General features: G+C 39.1%; 1 protein-coding gene across 4 annotated transcripts in view; it reads right to left on the bottom strand.

The window, feature by feature from the left end:
• Positions 1-21,863, bottom strand: part of HECW1 (HECT, C2 and WW domain containing E3 ubiquitin protein ligase 1) — a 564,607-nt gene that overhangs the window by 68,682 nt on the left and 474,062 nt on the right. For all 4 annotated transcript variants that reach the window (XM_073550028.1, XM_073550027.1, XM_073550030.1 and 1 more), the window contains 8 exons: positions 17,789-17,910; positions 15,271-15,392; positions 10,030-10,215; positions 6,547-6,681; positions 5,723-5,828; positions 4,822-4,918; positions 2,815-2,898; positions 112-221 (listed from right to left, as the gene is read on the bottom strand). In XM_073550028.1, the coding sequence (XP_073406129.1) occupies positions 112-221; positions 2,815-2,898; positions 4,822-4,918; positions 5,723-5,828; positions 6,547-6,681; positions 10,030-10,215; positions 15,271-15,392; positions 17,789-17,910 (962 nt within the window). The remainder of the gene's footprint in view (positions 1-111; positions 222-2,814; positions 2,899-4,821; positions 4,919-5,722; positions 5,829-6,546; positions 6,682-10,029; positions 10,216-15,270; positions 15,393-17,788; positions 17,911-21,863) is intronic.

Genomic DNA, 21,863 nt, shown 5'->3' with positions numbered 1-21,863 from the left:
AATGATGAATCAAACATTTTCATTTAGAGCAATTTATAATATAAGCATTATTAATAATGCCTAACAAAACAAAAAAGACATACAGTATTAGTAATACAAAGAGCAGCATACCTGGGGAGTTCTGTGGGGAGGAACCTGGGGAACAGCGTGGAGAAAAGCTGTATCCAGGATGGAAGGCTGCTTGGAGTGGGATATACGACATGATGTCTTCTTCAAAAAGGCTGCAAAATACAAAGTAAAATCTGATTAAGCATGGATTCTCTTTTGTTAGCATCTTTGTGTGTTGTTTAAAGAGGACATGTCACTTGTTAAAAAAAGAGTTAAACACATTGTACAAATCCCTGAACTCCAATGATTCTATTGTTTTTTTCTGTTTTATGCTGTGTCACTCCATTACAGAAATATATTTACTTTTGTGCTTTTGAAGCGCAGTAGGTGAAATCTCTGCCTGTAGTACAAGTGGGCATTTCTTCAGAGACTTCTCTGGGGACATTTGCTTTCACCCCTCCTAGACACTGATATCGGAGGATCTGGGAGGCAGGATTGAAAGCCCATGTATCTAGAGAAGAACTTGTAGAAATGTCCAGTTAGTCTGCAAACAGAGATTTCACATACAGCTCTCCAAGCAACAAATAAATAAGAAAGAAACAAATGTGAATATCTCTGCAATAGAGTGAAGCATTGCAAAACAGAAAAGAGCGGCAGAATCATAGGCGCTCAAAGATTTTTACAAGGTATTTAACTAAATTTTTGTCACTTGACAGATTCTCTTTAATGCTTACTATATTCTTCCCAAAATATCTGCACATAATTCAATGTTTTATTGTGGTTGACTACAGATTTTAAGGTACTGTATTTTATTGCAAAAAAAATTACAATTTAGTTAAACATTTTGCGTCACAGCATTGCGTAAGGCAGATACTGTATGTATTTTAGCTGATCATTAATTTAGATTTGATAAATGTTTGAAAACTTCTAATTCTCTTCTATTACATATGAGATAATGACTTTTGCAACACATGTGTCAAAGGGTTTAGCTACAGTGTGACCAATGCCAAATAAAGACTCATGGCCTGGAAATGCAGCAGATAATGATGATATCAGTGTTTGCATGGCTGCCTGTTCACACAACCCAACCTCTGTTCATTTCAAGAGACTGTGAACATCAAAGCCCTTGTGAGACCTAGATAACACCAAGAGCTGAATCATCGAGAACACTACATTTCCTGATTAAATATCCAGCCCCTAATCAAACAAGAAATGATGTCATGCACCCCTGCACCGTGTCACATTATGTAATACATCCTAAAGCGGAAAATTCAGCACATTTTTACCCATTATTAATTATAATAGTAATAGTAATCATGAGGCGATTTTGTGCCAGAAAGTACAATTTTCAGATCTCTGCCCATCTGTCCATTACATACAATATACGGTATATAGGTTAATTCACCATTTTAATTAGTTTTCCGGTTTTGCTCTGTCCTTTACTCACAAACCGTTCTTTACTCACCTTCCCCAGGTCCAACTCTGTGGCTTCAGATGCTGCTCCCATTGTCTGCAGTGCTGACATCATGTCAATAGTGCTGCAGATAATCAGTGAGCTCAATTGCTCTGCCCAAGTTTCTGGCATGAGCAGCTCAAAACCACTAAACTGAATGATTGGCAGCAGCACTGATATTAGTGCTGCAGACAATAACAGACACTGAGAGCAGTAGCGGAGACTCAGAGTTGGACCTGGGGAGGGTGAGTAAAGGACAGTTTGTTTTCTAAAAAAAAAACCAAACTGAAGCAGAGGGAAATACCAGGAAAACACTTTACATCTAAAGTCAAACAAGTCTAAAGAACAGTATACCAGCATTGTCACACCACTTCTGACGTCAGGGGGAGCTCCGTCTAAATGCAGCTCTGAGAAACCAACCATGCAGGTATTATGTGCCAGAATATAAGACTGGCATGATCAACTCATATGGTGCCCTAGAACAGGGAAGGGTGAAAGGCTAGCTGGGTAACTTATAGTTGGGTAACACCCCACTCTGTTTCACCTAGCAATGTTGGGGTGTACGTGGGATTATTATAGGGCTTCCGTGTTTTGCACAGATCTAAAACATTGTGGATGTCAGTATTATAAGAATATGACAGATAATGTGGGGTTGTACCTTGTGCTGATATTGTCACTTGCTTTGATCTAAGATTATGATGCAAATGTGTTTTGTACTGAATTAGTTTCACTAGGACTACACTTAATATAGAGCAGACTTTGCATTAAAGTGATCCTCAATGCCCCATGTTAAATGTGACTATATATGTCTAATGTAAAATGACCACACCTAGTGTGCTCCTTTCTGTTGCCGCTGACTTAGTCTTTGAGTTCAGTGCCCTGTCTTTATCCCCAAAGTGGCTGCTGCAGGTGCCCCGGCAGAGCTGTGGAAAGTCCGAACCATGCTCCATGTTCTCAGTCATGGGATGTATAAGGCATTGGTCCATCCCACACCATGGAAATGCACGAAGGAGTGGTTAAGACTGTTCACAGCGCTCCCAATATCTCTGCATTGTCTGGGTAGTCATAATTAATATGAGGGTTTGCATTAATATGACATCTAGAGCATTAGATGGAAGATGGCATATTACTTAGTATACCCAGTAGTCACAAATCTGCCAATACTATCAATGTGCAAATGGCATGGTTACTGCTCAGGTCCATATATATATTACAGCATCCAGAATTACACTGAAGTATGGCTATAATTTCAAAATGTTCTAAAAAAAGGCCTTTTTTTCAGGTAAATTTGCAATATCCTAACTTTAACGTACCTTAGAAGAATAACTAAGTCAGCATCACAAGATAATTTCTCAAGACCATGGGTGCCCTCTGTTCTAATGTAATGAATCTTCTCCCTGTAACATGAAAGGTTAAAGTGTAACTAGAGATGATGTGCATGTAGCAGTCATGCATAGTATGGTGGAAATACATGTACTCACATATGTACATACACATCACTGTGACACATACTGCACATACACATGTCAGGAGAAGCGTCTAACCTTCGAGTACAATGAGTAGGTTGAAAATGAGTGAAGCCATGAGAACCAGACATTTACATTGGCATAAACTGGCACTTATATAAGGCAAACATTTCTAGCCACGTTGTCACTGATCTCTTGTCACGAGTGTGTCACGTCCTCCTGGAAGATCTTGGGGTAGAAGATCGCTATGTATTGTGAATTGCAAATCTTCCATTTAGCTTGTGTGTTTGTGTCCCATATTAAATAGATTTGGTTTCTTTGGTGTTGAAGAGGTTAAGGACCCTTTCTATGCTGGTCAGAAACTTGCAGATCAATTTTCAGCTGCTTCTCATCTTGTCCAGACCCTCTCTGCCTTGCCAGTGAAAAGCTTTGCTTCCTAGCTCCTTGGAGACGTTGTGCTGAATAGGAGTTTATTGTTGCTACTGGAGATTTGTCTTCCTATGCTGAGTGCTAAAGCTAAGTGGCTGGAGTGGAGTTGTTGTAGTAGTGATCTTTAGTTTGCTGTAGTACATGTGTGTTTATCTCCTGTTCCCTATTCCCATTTGATCGGTACATTCCTATCCTTCCCTATATATGTCTTTAACTTTGGTGAATGTTTGTATTTTTGTAGCTTTCTGTTATCCCTGTTTTGTCTTTAAGTCTTGTTTGCCTTATATTTCTGTCCCAGGCCTCATGGGGTTTAGTAGAAAACAGATTGGAGGATAACAGGAGCACAGTAAGGTCAGAGACTCGGGCCTCTCTACCTTCAAGAGTACCCCGGGACAGGGATATTTAGGGTCCCAGTTTCAGGGACAGTTTGAGGACCCCCTTCCTTACTGAAGACTGTCATAGCATGACATCTCCACCAAAATCATACTCAGGTAACCCTCTAAGTCTTGCAATTCTACTGGATTTTGACAATGTCCAAATAGACATATCATAATCCTCTATCTTCTTTTTTACATTGTGCAGATGCTGAGACAGTGGGAAACCCTATAATCTCTGTATTGTGATATTGTAGGATCATACCTAGAGGCATAACGAGGAACCCGAGAGCTCAATAGCCCAATTCAATTTTCTACATGCCTCGTCTCCTCATTTATAGTTAGGAGAGGTAGCTACACTTCCTACCTACGTGTGAAGATGGGTCCGCTTAGCTATTACACCAGTAGCAAACATGGGTGCAACTTGTGCAGCTGCACCAGAGCTCAAAAGATAAGGGGGCCCACTTCACATCCAAAGCAGTAAGCAGCTTTTGCTACAAAGGGGGGCGCATATATTGTTCTTGCCCTGGGGCCCTCTTCTGTCTGTATCTGCCGCTATATTAGGCCCTATAACAAGTGCATGACTGCAAGCCTGGTAATTTCGCCCATGATCTAAACCCTAAAGTGGGAAAACAAGATTTTTTACACTTTTTTTAGTGTTTTGCTTTGATCTGAGAGGAAATATCAACAGAATGAAAAAAAAAATGCAATATATGTATCAATTTTGCAATCTCTCAACTAATTGCCTAGAGTGATATAAAACTTATCAAATCCCATAAAAAGTGATCATAATGGAAATGATGACGTCTGATAGAAACTGTTCCGCTTTGGCATCAGTTTGGTTTTTTCAGTGATGATCATCCATTGTGGTCATTTTTACTATATTATATAACAAAAATACAATTGTGAACACAGTCTTTGTTTTATAGTGTTACCTTTTGATGAATGGGGCATTCCATAAAGTGCTCAGTAAAAATGAACCAGTCGTACCGCATACAAATCAATCCCGATTATAAAGCATTTTGCTTTTAGAACTAAAAAGGACAAGTACCTGAGCGCATGGTTTCTTGCTAAACTTGGTTGACGTTCTTGAAGCATCTCAAAAATATTTGGCTGTCTCAGAAATGCCACAATCTTGTCATTATATGCTGAAAGTGAAGAATATTTTATTTTTGCAAATAAAGCTGAATAAAACTCTAAGATTTGTTCAAATAAGTAGTATTTCATGATACTTCTACTAGCTACATAAAGTAACAGCAATGACCGCTGCTTGTATAAAACAAGAAATTGGTGACATTTGTCAAATAGGTGTCTCCCTTGTTCGGCGACCCAGGCTTTTATTGACAGGGTTCTTATCTATTGTTTGGCATTGATGGTTTTCAAAATATTTTCAACAATTGTACCCAAAAAAATCCAACAGGACGGACTGACATTTCCACAGATAACTGCCTTAAGCCACCTGGAACTTCTCATGCATAGCCAAATCTGCCACCAGGATTTTCTATGTAATAGGAGAGCAGCATGATTAAAGGGAAGAGACCCTGATTCCAGCAATATGTCACTTACTAGTCTGCAAGCCTGTCATTTTGATACAATCCCTGTTTTCTCTTCTGCAGATCTGGCAGAGCTCTAAATACTGAGCCCTGTGTAACCCCGCCCACACCACTGATTGGCAGTTTTCTATGTCCACTTTACATTGCCCAGATTGCTGATAATCAGTGATGGGGGGTGTTTTTACACAAAGCAGTTGACTGGGAAGCACGAGACACCTTGTCTTGTAGTAGTAATCTCCTGCTGATAAAACAGTGATTTTATTAAAACAGCAACATAGAGCCTAGTAAGCTATACATCATTGGAGTCAGGTTCTCAGACCCTACATGATGCTACTCTCAGATTACATAGCAATAACCTGCTGACAGATTCCCTTTAAACCAATACATATTTGTGCTTACCTAAAGGTACTGTTTCCTGCTGATGTTGACTTCTTATTGCAGAAACCAAACTGTTGCCTGGTCTTGCTAATAGTGATGCCCCTCTGTTTCTGGAAACCTCTGATGCCTAGTAGAATACACACATGCAAATTAAAAGTAATACAAGACCTGTCCATCTTTCAATTTATGGACATCTAACAATCTGTGTAGCTCTGGGTTTTTCGAAATTATAGAAACTTTGGCCAAACGCAGGCGAGGTGCTAACGTCCTTAAGCTAAATTGGATGGAAGCAACCCTGAAATGTCGGGTGATATAATGCAAGAACATAGGGTTTTTTATATTTTATTCCATTTCCCGCACATGGCCAAATTTTTACGATCTCGCAAAACCTGTTAATAAAGGTATTATAATTATGACTAAACTCTATACAACAAATGATTAGAATTTGATATATCTTTTAATAAAAAAAATAAAATAAAGACCAATAGAAACTAGAAAAATGTTAAGGTGGTATTCCCATCTGGGACATTTTTCTGGGAGCTCCAAAAATTGGCAACATAGCTCCCCTAGAAAGGGATGGAAATAGCTGCACATGCTCACTATATCTCTCTTCCTAAAAACGCGCAAAGGGGTTCTATTGTTAAGCCTGGGTACTCATCTCTTGGAAATTTCTTTTGCATCCTCTCGACATGCCATAAATGTCCTAGCTGAGACAACCTCTTTAAGTAAATACCTAGAGAATATATCGTTAATTAAAAGAACACCCAGTCTCATCACACCTAGGAAACCATTCTAAACTTTTTGTACAATATCATTTGTATTATGGAAAGTTTATAAGGAATTACTTCTCCAGCACTGTAACTCCTAAGCCTCTGAAGATGCTGCCTGTGAGTCAAATGGTTTGGAAGTCGGCCATTTTGAAGGGGGATTCGTGGATCAATAAAGGTTGTTGCTCGACTGTTATGATCTACAAAGAAAGACTGGAATAAAGAGATCTTTGTTAACTAGTACGTAACGTTATGAGAAAGAGGAAGACGAAGAAAAGACGACAGATAGATGAGAGTAAAGGAGAAAGTCATGGTGAGACCCTAATTTTAGCCAGACTATCCATGTATTTACAGACAACTTATAACGAGGGTTATAATCACAAAACCAGGGGGATTGAAATGGTGAAGGGGACTAAAGATATATACAAAGATATACATATTATTTGTCAGTGATCTGCTTTATTGAAACAGGGCTCCAAACCCTTGTGGATGGAGCAACAGGGTGATAAGGCGAGAAAGAAGAAAACATGCATTTTTTTTAAAACACGGGTTGGATTTTAACATTTCCCTAAGACTCTGTACAAAGATATGCACTTCTACAACTATTTTTTTTTTCTTATTGCTCTGGTATGTATAAAATAATACACAAAGCAACTTTGCAAAACTATCTGGCCATTTTATATCTGCAGCTCTTATACAGGCTTCATCTCCATTCACGCATCAGCCATTCTCATTAAAACAGACCACGGAACCATGTGCCCAATCCGTGAAACTCAGTGCGAAAGACAACATCTGCAAGGAGTTTGTATGTTCTCCCCGTGTTTTGGTGGCTTTCCTCTGGGTTCTCTGGTTTCCTCCCACACTCCAAAACATACTGATAGGGAATCTAGATTGTGAGCTCCAATGGTGACAGTGATGAAGATGTTTGTAAAGCTCTTCAGAACATGTCAACACTATTTAACTATTTGTATAGGGAATTTATCTGATATCCATCAGTTTTCCCTCCGTTTTTAACTGATTAATTGGTAAAGCCCCCGTTACACACTGCGATATCGCTAGCAATATCGCTGTAAAGTCACCGATTTTGTGACGTTGCAGCGATATTGCTAGCGATATCGCTGCATGTGATACTTACCTCCGACCCGCTCCCCCGCTGATTATCGCTGATCGCGCGAGAAGCTCCTGGATCATTCCTCGTCGGCCACTTCCTGCGGCACTTCCTGCTGTGACGACGAGCGACGCTTGGAGCCGGGCGGGAGGACGCAGGATCGCCGTGTCTGACAGATAAGTAGCGATCCCCGTCCCCTGCGATGTCGCTGGTGAGATCTGCCTGTTTGGCAGCTCACTAGCGACCACCCTGACCGCGTCATATCGCTGGTCGGGATCGCTGGTGCATCGCTAGGTGTAACGGTACCCTAAGTGACAATGGAAAACAGTTCAGTTTACCTCGCTCTTTTTTAAAAAACAGATTTAAAAATTGGATCGCACATAGGAGAAAAATTGTGCCATTCTGTGCAGTCTGATTGTGTAGTCATATTACTTTCCATTTGTCCACTACCTCTTGCTAATGAGCATTGGGTTAACTAGAAGTAGGGGACCAAAGTAAAGGCCCCGTCACACACAGCAAGATCGCTAGCGAGATCGCTGATTTTGTGACGCCACAGCGATCTCGCCAGCAACATCGCTGTGTGTGTGACATGCATGAGCGACCGCCCCCCCCCCGCCGGGTATCGCTGATCGTGCAGGAATGTCCTGGGCCATTTTTGATCGTTGGTCTCCCGCTGGCCAGCACGCATCGCTGCGTGTGACAGCGAGAGACCAACGATCAGCGACGCTGGGAGCTGGTATCCACCGTAAATAGCGGGTATCTAAGAGCTGCACGGCTCTTAGATACCCGCTGTTTACCCTGGAAACCAGCGTGCATGCTGGTATCCAAAGTAAACAGCGGGTATCTAAGAACCGCGCGGCTCTTAGTTACCCGCTGTTTACCTTGGATACCGGCTTGCTCGCTGGTCCTGATCGCTGGTGGGTCTGTCTATGTGACAGCTCACCAGCGATCAGCTACCTATGTCTCAGTGATCCCATCCACGTCGGATCGTTGGGGCTGCATTATATTATGGGACTGAATTGTACTGCTATGGGGCGGCATTATACCCCAATGAGGCGGCATTATACTACTATGGCATGCATTTAACTATTATGGGTGACTATGGGAGCAATATGGAGAGACAAGAGGCAGAATGGGTAGACACGTCAGGTCCAAAATGTGGGATATTATTACTGTATGGGCTAATTTAAGGATATTATTTTGAGGATACTGTTTTCAGTGTGGGAGAGGAGAGGTCCTACTACTGGGCAGGGTGACACGGTCACTTTTTTCTTCATCTGGCATAGTATGGAGGCTCTAGATAACTGTTATTTTCTTCAGAGATGAGTCCTGGCTGGAAGAAGTGGTGGTGATCTGAACTGGATGAAGAGGATGAAGATAAAGGACTTCAACTAGAGACATCACCAGTGAGTCAGTGTGTTACCTGTACACTTACACTGTATACTGCATACCATATACAGAGCTCCTGTGTATAATATCACTAGTGATCATCGTATTGCCTGTATCCTGTCACTATACACTATACGCTGTATACAGAGCTCCTGTGTATAATGTCACCATTGATCCCTGTATTACCTGTACATGTACACTGTATACTAAGTACATATCTCCTGTGTATAATGGCATTGGTATTGTGTTTTTTTTTTATTAATGATCAGTATTGTAGTATTCTGTCACTATGTGGTGGTTATATGTGGTCTGGTCACCGTGTGGAGGTATTTGTTCCTTGTATATGGTATTATTGGTCACCATGTGGTGGTAGTTCAGTATGTGGTCTGGACATGGTGCCATGGTATTTGTCCCCTGTATGTGATATTATTCGGTCACTGTGGTGGTAATATGTGGTCTGGTCATGGCGTGCTGGTATTTGTTTCTTATATGTGGTATTATAGGTCACCATGTGGTGATAATATGTTGTCTGGTCATGGTGCGGTGGTATTTTTTCTCTTGTATGTAATATTATTGGCCATTTTAAAAATTGAAAAATAAATAAAAATATACCTAAAATTGTATTGGATATAATGTTTAGTAAGTTACAGTAATGTAGAACCTGGCCAAAAGAGTCTACCTTGTCTTGGTGGTGGATTAAAACTGGTGTTATAAAGTGTTCTAATTTACTGAGATACTGATTTTTGGGCTTTCATTAGCTGTAAGCCATAATCATCAACATTAACAGAAATAAACACTAGAAATAGATCACTCGGTTTGTAAAGATTCTATATAATATATGAGCTTCACTTTTTGTATTGAAGAACTGAAAAAAAATAAACTTTTTGATGATATTCTAATTTTGTGAGAAGCACCTGTAGGCCTACATAAGAGCTGTAGATATGATTTGCTAGAATAAGATACTGTATGGCTTCATTCTTCATTGTATATGCAATGAAGAAGTAAAAATGGCATTTGGCCTGGCCTGTAAACTTCTTATGTCCTATAGGTTAGTTATTTCATACCTTTCCTTGTTGGTCAGTTTTAATTTCCCAGCCACGGGGCAACTCCAGCCTAGTGTCAGCAAACATATTAATGAAGTTCACCAAGTCTCTGTTGTGCTGATACCGTTCAAAATTCCTGGCGTCCCTGCGGATTTTCAGAATCATGTGCTTCAAGCAGGTACTGTTAGTGAAGACTCTGTAGGCACTCTGAGATGGAGCAAAACATACATTTAGAGATTAAATGGAAGTAGAATGTTGTCAAACTGTACACATTAAAAACTAGGCAACAAAACTATATATCAAATACTCCATGGATCTAATTATCTTTACATAAAAATATTCCCTTATTGATTAAATATTTAAAGGCCAGTGTAACATGACTACATTGGCCACTCTTTAAAAAATAAAAAGTCAATTTGCCTAAGGGGGAACTTTTCTCCTTGTGGAGAGTGCTAAGATGGCTTAAGGAGACTTATAGGCCATGCAATGCCCCTCTGGAATTTAAATGTCACGATCCAGTCCAGAGTTTGTTTTCTGCTGTCTTCTCTCTGGACTGGTCATGCAGGGGTTAAGCACCTCTGCCTCGTTTTGGGGCTGGCTGGGCTATTTCAGTCCTCAGCAGCCTGCAAGCCAGTGTCAGCTACAGTTCACGCTTCCAGGCTAGAGCTGCTGACCCGTATACCCTAGTGATCCTTCTGCCTCTGACTTCCTGTACTCGTGTATGACTCAGCCTGATCACTGGACTCCGCCTCTTGTTTTCCGTCTCTGATACCACACTCCCCAACTGGCTTTGAATCTGGCTTGTACCCCGACTACGTCTTTCGTCTCACGTTTTGGATACCACGTCCCCGGTAGGCTCTGACTTCTGGCTTGTCTGATCACGCTTTCGTTACCTGTGACACCTGTGCTGCTGCTCTGTGTTACTACTCTGTGTGTGTGCAACCTCTCTTCCATCACGAGCAGCCCCTGGTGGAGGTTGCGCTATACTGTATTGCAGCAGCATATCACATTAAATATGCAAATAACCTTTTCTGGAAGATAAAGAGGACTTGAACTCTAGTGCCAGCTATGGAGGTGGCAATCTTAAAAGTCCATATCGACCGTTTAATGAGCCTTGCCATATGACCTGTGCCACCTATTGGGGGTAGTAATTCTAAAAGTCAATATCAACAAATTTAACTCCTACATGACAAGCACTGCACATGCACGGTGCTGTGGGAAGTGCGTTCCCATAAACTGCTTTACATGTATGGCGTAACAATCATCAGTGGGTCTCAGCTATACATGATAGCTGACACACTGCAGTAACATCCATGATCAGTGCTAGCGCCAATCTCGGACATTTGATCCCTCTGATGCCATTGTTAAAGTGACAATGACATCAATCTGCTTAGTAGAAGGAGGGGGCTCTTTCTCTCCTCCAATCGTCACAGCGCAATTTAGCCTAGTGTCTCTTGTCTCCGGGGTGACCCCAGGCCGAAAGATGGCTGCTGGGTCACCCAGGTACGGTGGCCTGTAAAATTCTGCTTTGAGTAGTACCTGACACACCTCCAGCCTGTATCTGTTTGCCACCTCTAATGCCATGCAACGCAAGAGCATTGCAGAGTATTAGATCTGCGATGTGATCAGGGAAACATGATGTCCTATACTGGGACTAAGTAAAAATGAAATAAAAAAGTGAAATAAAATTTCTAGAAAGGTGAAAAAAATAATAGTGAAAGTACAAAAAAAATGGAAAAATGTTTTGCCAGTGAAAACGTAATTTTTCAACAAAAAAAAAAATAAGGATAAAAAGTACAACTATTTAGCATCACTGCGTCTGGAACGAAACAATCTATAAAACTGTGATATTATTTAACCTGTTTGGTGAACATCATAAAAAAAATAGAAAATACAACACAAATTTAGCTTTTTCATCATACTGACACACAAAACATAAAATAAAAAGTGATAAAAAAAATCACATGAAAATGCTATCAGAGTATGATGATGGAAAAACAAATTACTGTTTGCAAAAAATATATTTTATTGTGCAAAAGACGCAAAACATATTGTCTGATCACTTTTACCGCATGGTGAATGGAGCGAAAAGAATAAAAATAAAAACCATTCAGATGGAGTATTGGTGTACTCAAGGGAAGTTGCACACCAAATTTTATAGTCCATTTTCGTCCTATGAAAATGAAAGATTTGGGGCTAAAGCAACATTCTTGTGGGAAAAATCTCAATTTTCATTTTTTTCTTCCATATGGCATTAATTCCAATAAAGATTTTAACATGGTAACCTATTTGGTATTTTCTGTAACACAGGTCCTTCAAAATCACTTGAAATGTGATGTGGTCTCTAAGAAAATTGGTTTGTAAATTTTATGGGAAAAATTAAAAACTGCTGATAAACTTTTAACCCTTCTAACAAAAAAAGTTTAAAAAATTATGCTGATGTAAAGTACACACGTGGGAAATGTTATTTATTAACCAATCTGTGTGGTATCACTCTCTGGATTAAGGGCATACAAGACCAAAGTTTTAAAATTGAAAATGTTCAAATTTTTTTGTAAAATGTTCGATATTTTCATAAATAAACACAAATTATATCGTCCAAAATTTACCACTAACAAGAAGTAAAATGTGTCCTGGAAAAACATCTGTGGGATCTGTTGAAGCGTTCTAGAGTTAATACCTGGTCAGAACGGCAAAATTTGGGCTGGTCAGGAAGGTGAAAACAGGCTTCGGAGTGATGGGGTTAAAGCCTAACCGTTGTTTTAATTTTTATTTAATAAATTAATACTACACATAAAAATAAGAAACGTGTGATATATCTTATCAGAGAAATCTGCTTCTTTCTCCTCCTGGATTGATCTTTCACTCTCAGTTCATGGATAAAATCTATAAAATCCATATTCAGTGAGTACAGATTTTTTCATTACTGAGATAGGAGATGGCGGCTGGTGCTCACAAAATTGTATAGAGATGTCAGTGGAAAGGAGGAGGGGAGATTTACTAAAGGAGTACACAGACTTTCTGCATCAACATCTCCTGAAACGATAGTTAGGCCAGGAGCACACGTTCAGTATTTGGCGAGTTTTTTCCTCAGTATTTGTAAGCTAAAACCAGGAGTGGAACAATCTGAGGTAAAGTATAACAGAAACACGTCACCACTTCTAGATTTATCACCCACTCCTGGTTTTGGCTGACAAATACTAAGGTAAAAAATTCAACCAATTCTTAACGTGTGCACATGGCCTTACCCTTTAGGCTATGTGCCCACGTAGCGTTTTTCAAGCGTTTTTTTCCTGAGCAGAAATGCATGCCGTTGCCAGGGAAAACGCATGCGCTTTTGGACACGCGTTTTTGACGTGACTGTCAAGCGTTTTGACATGCGTTTTCCTATGCGTTTTTGCAATTACAGTGTATGTATGCGGAATCGCATGCGATTCCGCACAATTAATGAACATGCTGCGTTTTTTTCCGCTCGTTTCTGCAGCGGAAAAAAACGCACCATTAGCACAACATGTGCGTTTTCCATTCTATTACATTAGATGCTTCTCTTAAGCGTTTCCGCAGCAGAAACGCTTGTCTAAAAGCGCTGCGGAAACGCTTAAAAAACGCAAACGATGCGTTTTTTAAGCGTTTCCGCAGCGCTTTTAGACAAGCGTTTCTGCTGCAAAAATGCTTAAGAAAAGCATCCAATGTAATCATAATGGAATCCGCACATGTTGTCCTAATGGTGTGTTTTTTTCCGCTGCGGAAACGCTTAGCACAAAAAAACGCAGCATGTTCATTAATTTTGCGGAAACGCACGCGTTTCTGCATACATACACTGTAATTGCAAAAACGCATAGGAAAACGCATGCTAAAATGCTTAACAAAAGCATCAAAACGCTTACAAAAGCGCTTCATAAAACGCATGCGTTTTCCCGGGAAGAGGGTGTGCGTTTCCGCTCAGGAATATTCTGCATGAAAAACGCTACGTGGGCACATAGCCTAAAGGGGCTTTCCACACCAGGGCTAATATTTGCCCAGCACTGTGCCATGCTGAATACTTCCAGTGTGAAAACTGATACTGTTGGATTCCACTATGATTTTTGGTTGAAGCCCAGTCATAAGCGATTTGCATGCATGAGTCACAAGTTTCTCTTCTCTCAATTTTTAGCAATTTTCTTTCACAATTAACATTGAGTGAAGCAGAAAAAGAATTTAGCTAGCACATGACCGCAAGTATGTACTGTATATCGCAGGAGCGCTTAGACCAGCGAGCAGAGTGTAATCCTTTTAGGATTTTGCACACTATAGCGATGCATCAAAACTACCTTTGGCTTGGAAAACCCCTTTAAGAAAAACAACAATCATATTTTTTGGAATACACACCTAATCACTAAAATTTACTCCAAATTTAAACAGCAGAAAATAGGAAAAACCTATTTCCTGCTCATTAAAACTTCCATGATGGTGTAAATCAGTAGAGGGATAAATATCCCAAACTTTAATGCACTGGGATAGAATAGGGAGGTAACAGATCAATAATTGCATGTAGCATACACATATAAATTACAGAACACGCTGTATGTACACTATCTGCGGTGCACACACTCACACACTGGTAATATAACTCTGCTCTGCTATATCTTGATACACAGCTCTGCTATGCACAAACACAAGTCTACTACACACACAACTTTGCTACATGCACACACCTCTACATAGCTGTGCCACATCTACGTACACACAGCACTGTTACATAGACACACACACAGATTTGGTACATCAACACACAAATTTGGAATTCTTTGATCACATAACCTCAAAGTGCCATCAGCTAGTTAGGACCTGCAGCTTTAGTGATGTGCAAGCTTTGGTAGAAATTACCCCTGCCTTTCGCTGATCATACTGCTCAGTCTCAAGCTGGAGGAGAGAGGATGGTGCCGCTGCACAATTCTCTCAGTGATTGGAAAGGATACTGTTTCAGCATTCTCCTCAATTGTATGAAGCTGCTTCTGGATTATAAAAGATTTTTTTAGATTTTTTTTCCTGTTAAAAATGTGTTCTTATAATCCAAAAAATACATCAAGTACATTAAATATTGTCTGCCAATTAGAGTTCTGTAAATTGCTTTGCAACACTATACACACTGTACTTTGATTTCTCGCTACAGGCTAAAAGGACAATATTGTTAAAGGGTTTCATAAATGCTGCCTGATATTTTTACCAAAATACCATAACATTATTTTTTGTTTGTATGGTAAAAGCACCATTAATACTCACATAGTTTGCATGCAGCACAGTAAAAAACTCCGGATTGGTTATAAACTTGACAGCTGGAGACTGTAGTAACAGGGTAATTTTCTGAGAGTTTATTGGTGTTAATGTTGCGTCTCTTCTTATATCTGTAACAATAAAAATGCAAACACCTGCTGTTACAGTTTTTATGATTTCAGCACATGGTGGACCTGATTTCTAAAGGAAACCTGAAGAACAGAGGACTTGATGGAATGATGCAATTTATAACAAACTGGACACTGATTAGTTTCATTGGAACCACAGGACAGTTTTGATACAATAGATCCTTAAATTTCATCAGTCATTTGAAAAAGTTTTGACATGACTAGCCCTACAAAGTCGGCCTTGGATGTGCGTTAATGCCCTTCGTTCTAGCGATCAATGTCGATCTCAGCAGCCAGTCCCTCTGGGGACTGATAACAACTTTTGACTTTTTACAATGATGGAAAATTGACAAAAGTTTTTTTTTTAAGCTATGGTTCTCTGATATTTCTGCCAACATTCTAAGCAATGGATTAATGAAATTATTGGTGGCTGGTTAGAAAGTTGTGCCAGTCATATAGTGGAGTGAGAATATGATTAGATGATTTATAGTTTGGCAGCAGTACAAGCTTACAGATCTTTGTTTAGTTATAACATTGACACACCAAATAATTTATCCCCTATATATGGCCATAAAGCAAAATACATGATAAACTCCAAGTAAAGCTAAGCTTTACCCAAGCATAAATTTAAAAAAATAATATTATGAATATATAAAACCAGTAAAAACATACATAAAAAGAGAGAACATGAAAATAACACAGGTAAAAACACTGGGTGGGTACACCTGGATATAGTAAAAAGTGATAATATGAAAAAAGTTGGTATGAATACCATTTAAACAAAATATAATATAGGCATTGAATATTGTTTTAACATTATGACAGCTCATAATGTACTCACAAACAAGCTTATATTAACAATGTAAATATAATGGTTCACACCTAATAGTCAGATAAATTCCTTATGACAATATAGCAATGAGTATTATATAGGGCAGCATCATAGACATATATAAAAATCACGTAGTCATGAAATCAAACCCTATCTTGGTCTATGGAAGCATACAGAGGCATCCAGTAGAATCACTGTCCAAACACTAGGTATTATTTTAGCATGAAAATAAGAAAAAGTTGCTAACAATGAAGGATAAATGCAAATGTTACAATATACCTAGTGTTATGGACATGACTCCACTCAGTGCCCCAAAGACATGTGCCTGTTTATTAGAGCCAAAATAAAGAAGAGCAATGTAAACAAGTAACGCACATAAAATTACCTCACAGATATTCCGGGGATCCACAACACCCGATGCGCGTTTCACACTGAAATGCTTGGTCCAGGGGTTGGTACTTAGCATATACCCACTTTATACTACATCCAGCTGTACCCACCCAGTGTTTTACCTGTCTTTTTCTCATTTCCTCTTTGTTATGTATGGGTTTTTTTTACTGCTTTTATATAGTCATTAAATAAAAATATAATTTTTAAAAATTTGGCCTTGTGTAAAGCTTCACTTACTTTGGAGTTAGTTATAATATTGAGTAAAAATCCAGCTCATCATCATAAAATTCTCGTGTAGTTCGGAATATGAAGGGCATCTTTGCCTGGACATAATCAGTAGCAGGAAGAGGTAGAAAATCCAGCTTCACAAATTTTTGCCAAAAATATATATTTCCTTTATTGATGAATAATAGTAATTCAGTAAAAAAAAAGGTCAAAATTCCAAATTCATAGCACGGTTACAAGATCCATGGAGAAGGCATAATATAATCTACGCATTTCAGGTATAGTTTTGATTCACTGGATTACTATTATTCACCAATAAATAAAATATACATACTTTTTAAAGTTTGTGAAGCTGGATTTTCTACCTCTTCCTGTTAGTTATAACACACATTTTCGGTGAACACAATCGCAAATGATTGGCAGTTTTTACCTGTGCCAATAATATAATTGTCAGTCTGCATAAATCAGATACTGGTCATAAGGAGTTAGTTGAATTAATACGATTAAGAAGTTAATACTTGTTTTTCCTTAGTTAAATATGTTAAGATTTTTAAAAAAAGTCAAACACAGCCAACATTTACCAACAGCCGTAGTGTAGTAATATTTATTGTTACATTTTGATGGGAGCTTAGAATTTATTTTGGGGTGGGGATCCATTAGCGATTTATATAGCAAAGCTGGAGACAATTGAAGGAAAGTAAAAGATTATTCATATTCTTATAAGATTCAAAAAATAAAAAGGGTTTTCCTGCTCTAAACATTTATAGCAAATCCGATGTTCAGATAGAACTGTGGTTTTACCTTAAATGTCAAAAGTGGGAAAACTGCTTTGAATCAAGATTGCACAGATGTGTCCATTGCATGTATACTATTCTATGCTACTATTAAATAACTACGGTAATTTTCTTAATTTTGAAATGACCCCCACTTATATAAGTGTATATTTCAGTACCTGAATTTGGCTGCGATAGGTCAGTCTCTGAGTCACCAACCCCAGGGAGTCTATCACTTCGAGCACCAGCTTCTTCTTCTTCTGGCCTTTCTGTTGCAATAGTTCTCTGGATATTCTGATATCTGTATTTATTTTTTCATGCAGAAAACATTAAGAGTTGCAATTAAAAAGTCACAATTAGTACAATGAGAAAAGTGCCATAAATTTATCTGTCATAGTTCTCTACAATATGGTTATGTTGATGTTCGAATTATCACTTTTATGCACATTTTAGACTGTGCGAGAGGAATATACAGTCATGGCCGAAACTGTTGGCACCCTTGAAATTGTTCCACAAAATGAAGTATTTCTCCCAGAAAATGATTGCAATTACACATCTTTTGTTATACATTTCTATTTTCTTTGTGTGTATTGGAACTACACAAAAAAAAGAGAAAAAAGGCAAATTGGATATAATTCCACACAAAACCCCATAAATAGGCCACACAAAATTGTGGGCATCTTTCCAAAATTGTGGGTAAACAACTTTGTTATATATATATATATATATATATATATATATATATATACTGTATATATACACACACACACACACACATACATATATACTGTACAGGTGCTTCTCACAAAATTAGAATATCATCAAAAAGTTAATTTTTTCAGCTCCTATTATATAGAGTCAATACAAACAGAGTGATCTATTTCAAGTGTTTATTTCTATTAATGTTGATGATTATGGCTTACAGCCAATGAAAACCCAAAAGTCATTATCACAGTAAATTAGAATAATTAAGAAAAAACACCTGCAAAGGCTTCCTAAGCGTTTAAAAAGGTCCTTAAGTCTGTTTCAGTAGGCTCCACAATCATGGGGAAGACTGTTGACTTGAAAGATGTCCAGAAGGCAGTCACTGACACACTCCACAAGGAGGGTAAGCCACAAAAGGTCATTGGTAAAGAAGCTGGCTGTTCATAGAGTGCTGTACCCAAGCATATTAATGGAAAGTTGAGTGGAAAGAAAAAGTGTGGTAAAAAAAAGGTGCACAAGCAACCGGGACAACCGCAGCCTTGAAAGGATTGTTAAGAAAAGGCCATTCAAAAATTTTGGGGAGATTCATAAGGAGTGGACTGCTGCCGGAGTCATTGCTTCAAGAGGCACCATACACAGACGTATCCAGGACATGGGCTACAAGTGTCACATTCCTTGTATCAAGCCCCTCATGACCAATAGACAGCGCCAGAAGTGTCTTACCTGGGTCAAGGAGAAATAGATCTGGACTGTTGCTCAGTGGTCCAAGGTGTTTTCAGATTAAAGTAAATTTTGCATTTCATTTGGAAATCAAGGTCACAGAGTCTGGAGGAAGAATGGAGAGGCACACAATCCAAGCTGCTTGAGGTCTAGTGTGAAGTTTCCACAATCAGTGATGGTTTGGGGAGCCATGTCATCTGCTGGTGTAGGTCCACTGTGTTTTATAAAGACCAAAGTCAGAGCAGCTGTTTACCAGGAAATTTCAGAGCACTTCATGCTTCCCTCTGCCGGCAAACTTTTTGGAGCTGGAAATTTCATTCTCCAGCAGGACTTGGCACTTTTCCACACTGCCAAAAGTACCACTACCTGGTTTAAAATCAACAGCATCACTGTGCTTGATTGGCCGGCAAACTCACCTGACCTTAACCCCATGCAGAATCTATGGGGTATTGTCAAGAGGAAGATGATAGACACCAGACCCAACAATGCAGACAAGTTGAAGGCTGCTATCAAAGCAACCTGGGCTTCCATAACACCTCAGCAGTGCCACAGGCTGATCGCCTCCATACCACACCGCATTGATGCAGTAATTGATGCAAAAGGAGTCCTGACCAAGTATTGAGTGCATTTACTGAACATGCATTTCAGTAGGCCAACATTTCAGATTTTAAAATAAATATTCAAGCTGGTGTTATAATGTATCATAATTTACTGAGATAATGACTTTTGGGTTATCATTGGCTGTAAGCCATAATCATAAACATTAACAGAAATAAACACTTGATATAGATCACTCTGTTTGTAATGACTCTATATAATATATGAGTTTCACTTTTTGTATTGAAGAACTGAAATAAATTAACTTTTTTTTATAATATTCTAATTATGATTCAAATTTTGTGCGAAGCACGCACACACACACACACACACATATACATATATATATATATATATATACATATGTATATATATATATATATATATATATACACACACAGGTTGGGCCATTTATATGAATACATCTAAATAAAATGGGAATTGTTGGTGATATCAACTTCCTGTATGTGGCCCATTAGTTTATGGAAGGGGGGACACTTTTCAAGATGGGTGGTGACCATGGTGGCCATTTTGATGTCGGCCATTTTGGATCCAACTTTATTTTTTTCAATGGGAAGAGGGTCATGTGACACATCAAACTTATTGAGAATTTCACAAGAAAAACAATGGTATGCTTGCTTTTAACGTAACTTTGTTCTTTCATGAGTTATTTACAAGTTTATGACCACTTATAAAATGTGTTCAAAGTGCTGCCCATTGTGTTGCATTGTCAATGCAACCCTCTTCTCCCACTCTTGACACACGGTTAGCAACACCACAGAAGAAATGCTAGCACAGGCTTCCAGTATCTGTTGTTTCAGATGCTCCACATCTCGAATATTCACAGCAAAGACAATTGCCTCCAGATAGCAGAAAGATAAAAGTATAAGGGGGTCAGATCGGGAGACCTTGATGGTCATTCAACTGGCCCAAGATGACCAATCCATTTTCCAGGAAACTGTCCATGTAGGAATGCTTGGACCTGACACCCATAATTGATGGTATGGTGTGGTATATGGGGTACAAAGATAGTGGGGCCATTCTTCATCAATGGAAACCTCAATGCCACTGAATATCTGAAATTGCTACATGATGATGTGTTGCCCTGTTTATGCACTGAAGATGGCACGTTCCCTGAGTTTTTTTCCAGCAAGATGGTGCACCATCACATTATGGATGTCAGGTCCAAGCATTCCTACAAGGAATCTGACCCCCTTAAACTAGCATTTCTTCTGTGGTGTTGCTAACAGTGTGTCAAGAGTGGGAGAAGAAAGTTGCATTGACAATCCAAAACAATGGGCAGCACTTTGAACACTTTTTATAAGTGGTCATAAACTTGTAAATAACTCATAAAGAATAAAGTTACGTGACAACCAAGCACACCATTGTTTTTCTTGTGAAATTATCAATAAGTTTGATGTGTCACATAACCCTCTTCCCATTGGAAAAAATAAAGTTGGATCCAAAATCGTTGACTTCAAAATGGCCGTCATGGTCACCACCCATCTTGAAAAGTTTCCCCCTCCCATATACTAATGTATATCAAACAAGAAATTGATATCACCAACCATTCCCATTTTATTTAGCTGCATCCATATAAATGCCCCACACTGTATATATAAATATATATATAAATGAATGTATGTGTGTATCAGCCACACCCACTCCACATAGCCCCACCCAATCACTAAGCATCTTTCATTTCACAAGAGCTGTTTAAAAGAAGCTGAGCTGTGATTGGTTGCTATGAGCAACAGTTTTCCCACTCCACAACACCTCAGCAGACACTGACCGGGTGGGAGAAATCTAGCATCCCCGGGAACATAAGCTCCAGAAAGGAGCCAAAACAGCTGACAGGTGCACTTTAAAGAGCCTAAGGTTTCACATTCAGTGTGAGTAGTGCGCACCTGAGGTGCAACTGATAAGAAACCATTTCATCTATCTATATAAAATTGAATGTATGTATGTGTGTATCACCAACCAATCAGGAAGCATCTTTCATTTCACCAGAGCTGTGATTGGTTGCTATGAGCAACAGTTTTCCCACTCCACAACACCTCAGCAGACACTGAATGGGTGGGAGAAATCTAGCATCCCCGGGAACATAAGCTCCAGAAAGGAGCCAAAACAGCTGACAGGTGCACTTTAAAGCTTTAAAGAGCCTAATGTTTCACATTCAGTGTGAGTACTGCGCACCCGAGGTGCAACTGATAAGAAACCTTTCATCTATCT

Source organism: Dendrobates tinctorius, unplaced genomic scaffold, assembly GCF_039654945.1.
Source record: "Dendrobates tinctorius isolate UK_male_01 unplaced genomic scaffold, ASM3965494v1 ptg000162l, whole genome shotgun sequence".
In the NCBI taxonomy this organism is placed as follows: Eukaryota; Metazoa; Chordata; class Amphibia; order Anura; family Dendrobatidae; genus Dendrobates; species Dendrobates tinctorius.
Note: the sequence above shows the minus strand (reverse complement) of the source record. Positions and strands in the feature narration are given on the sequence as shown.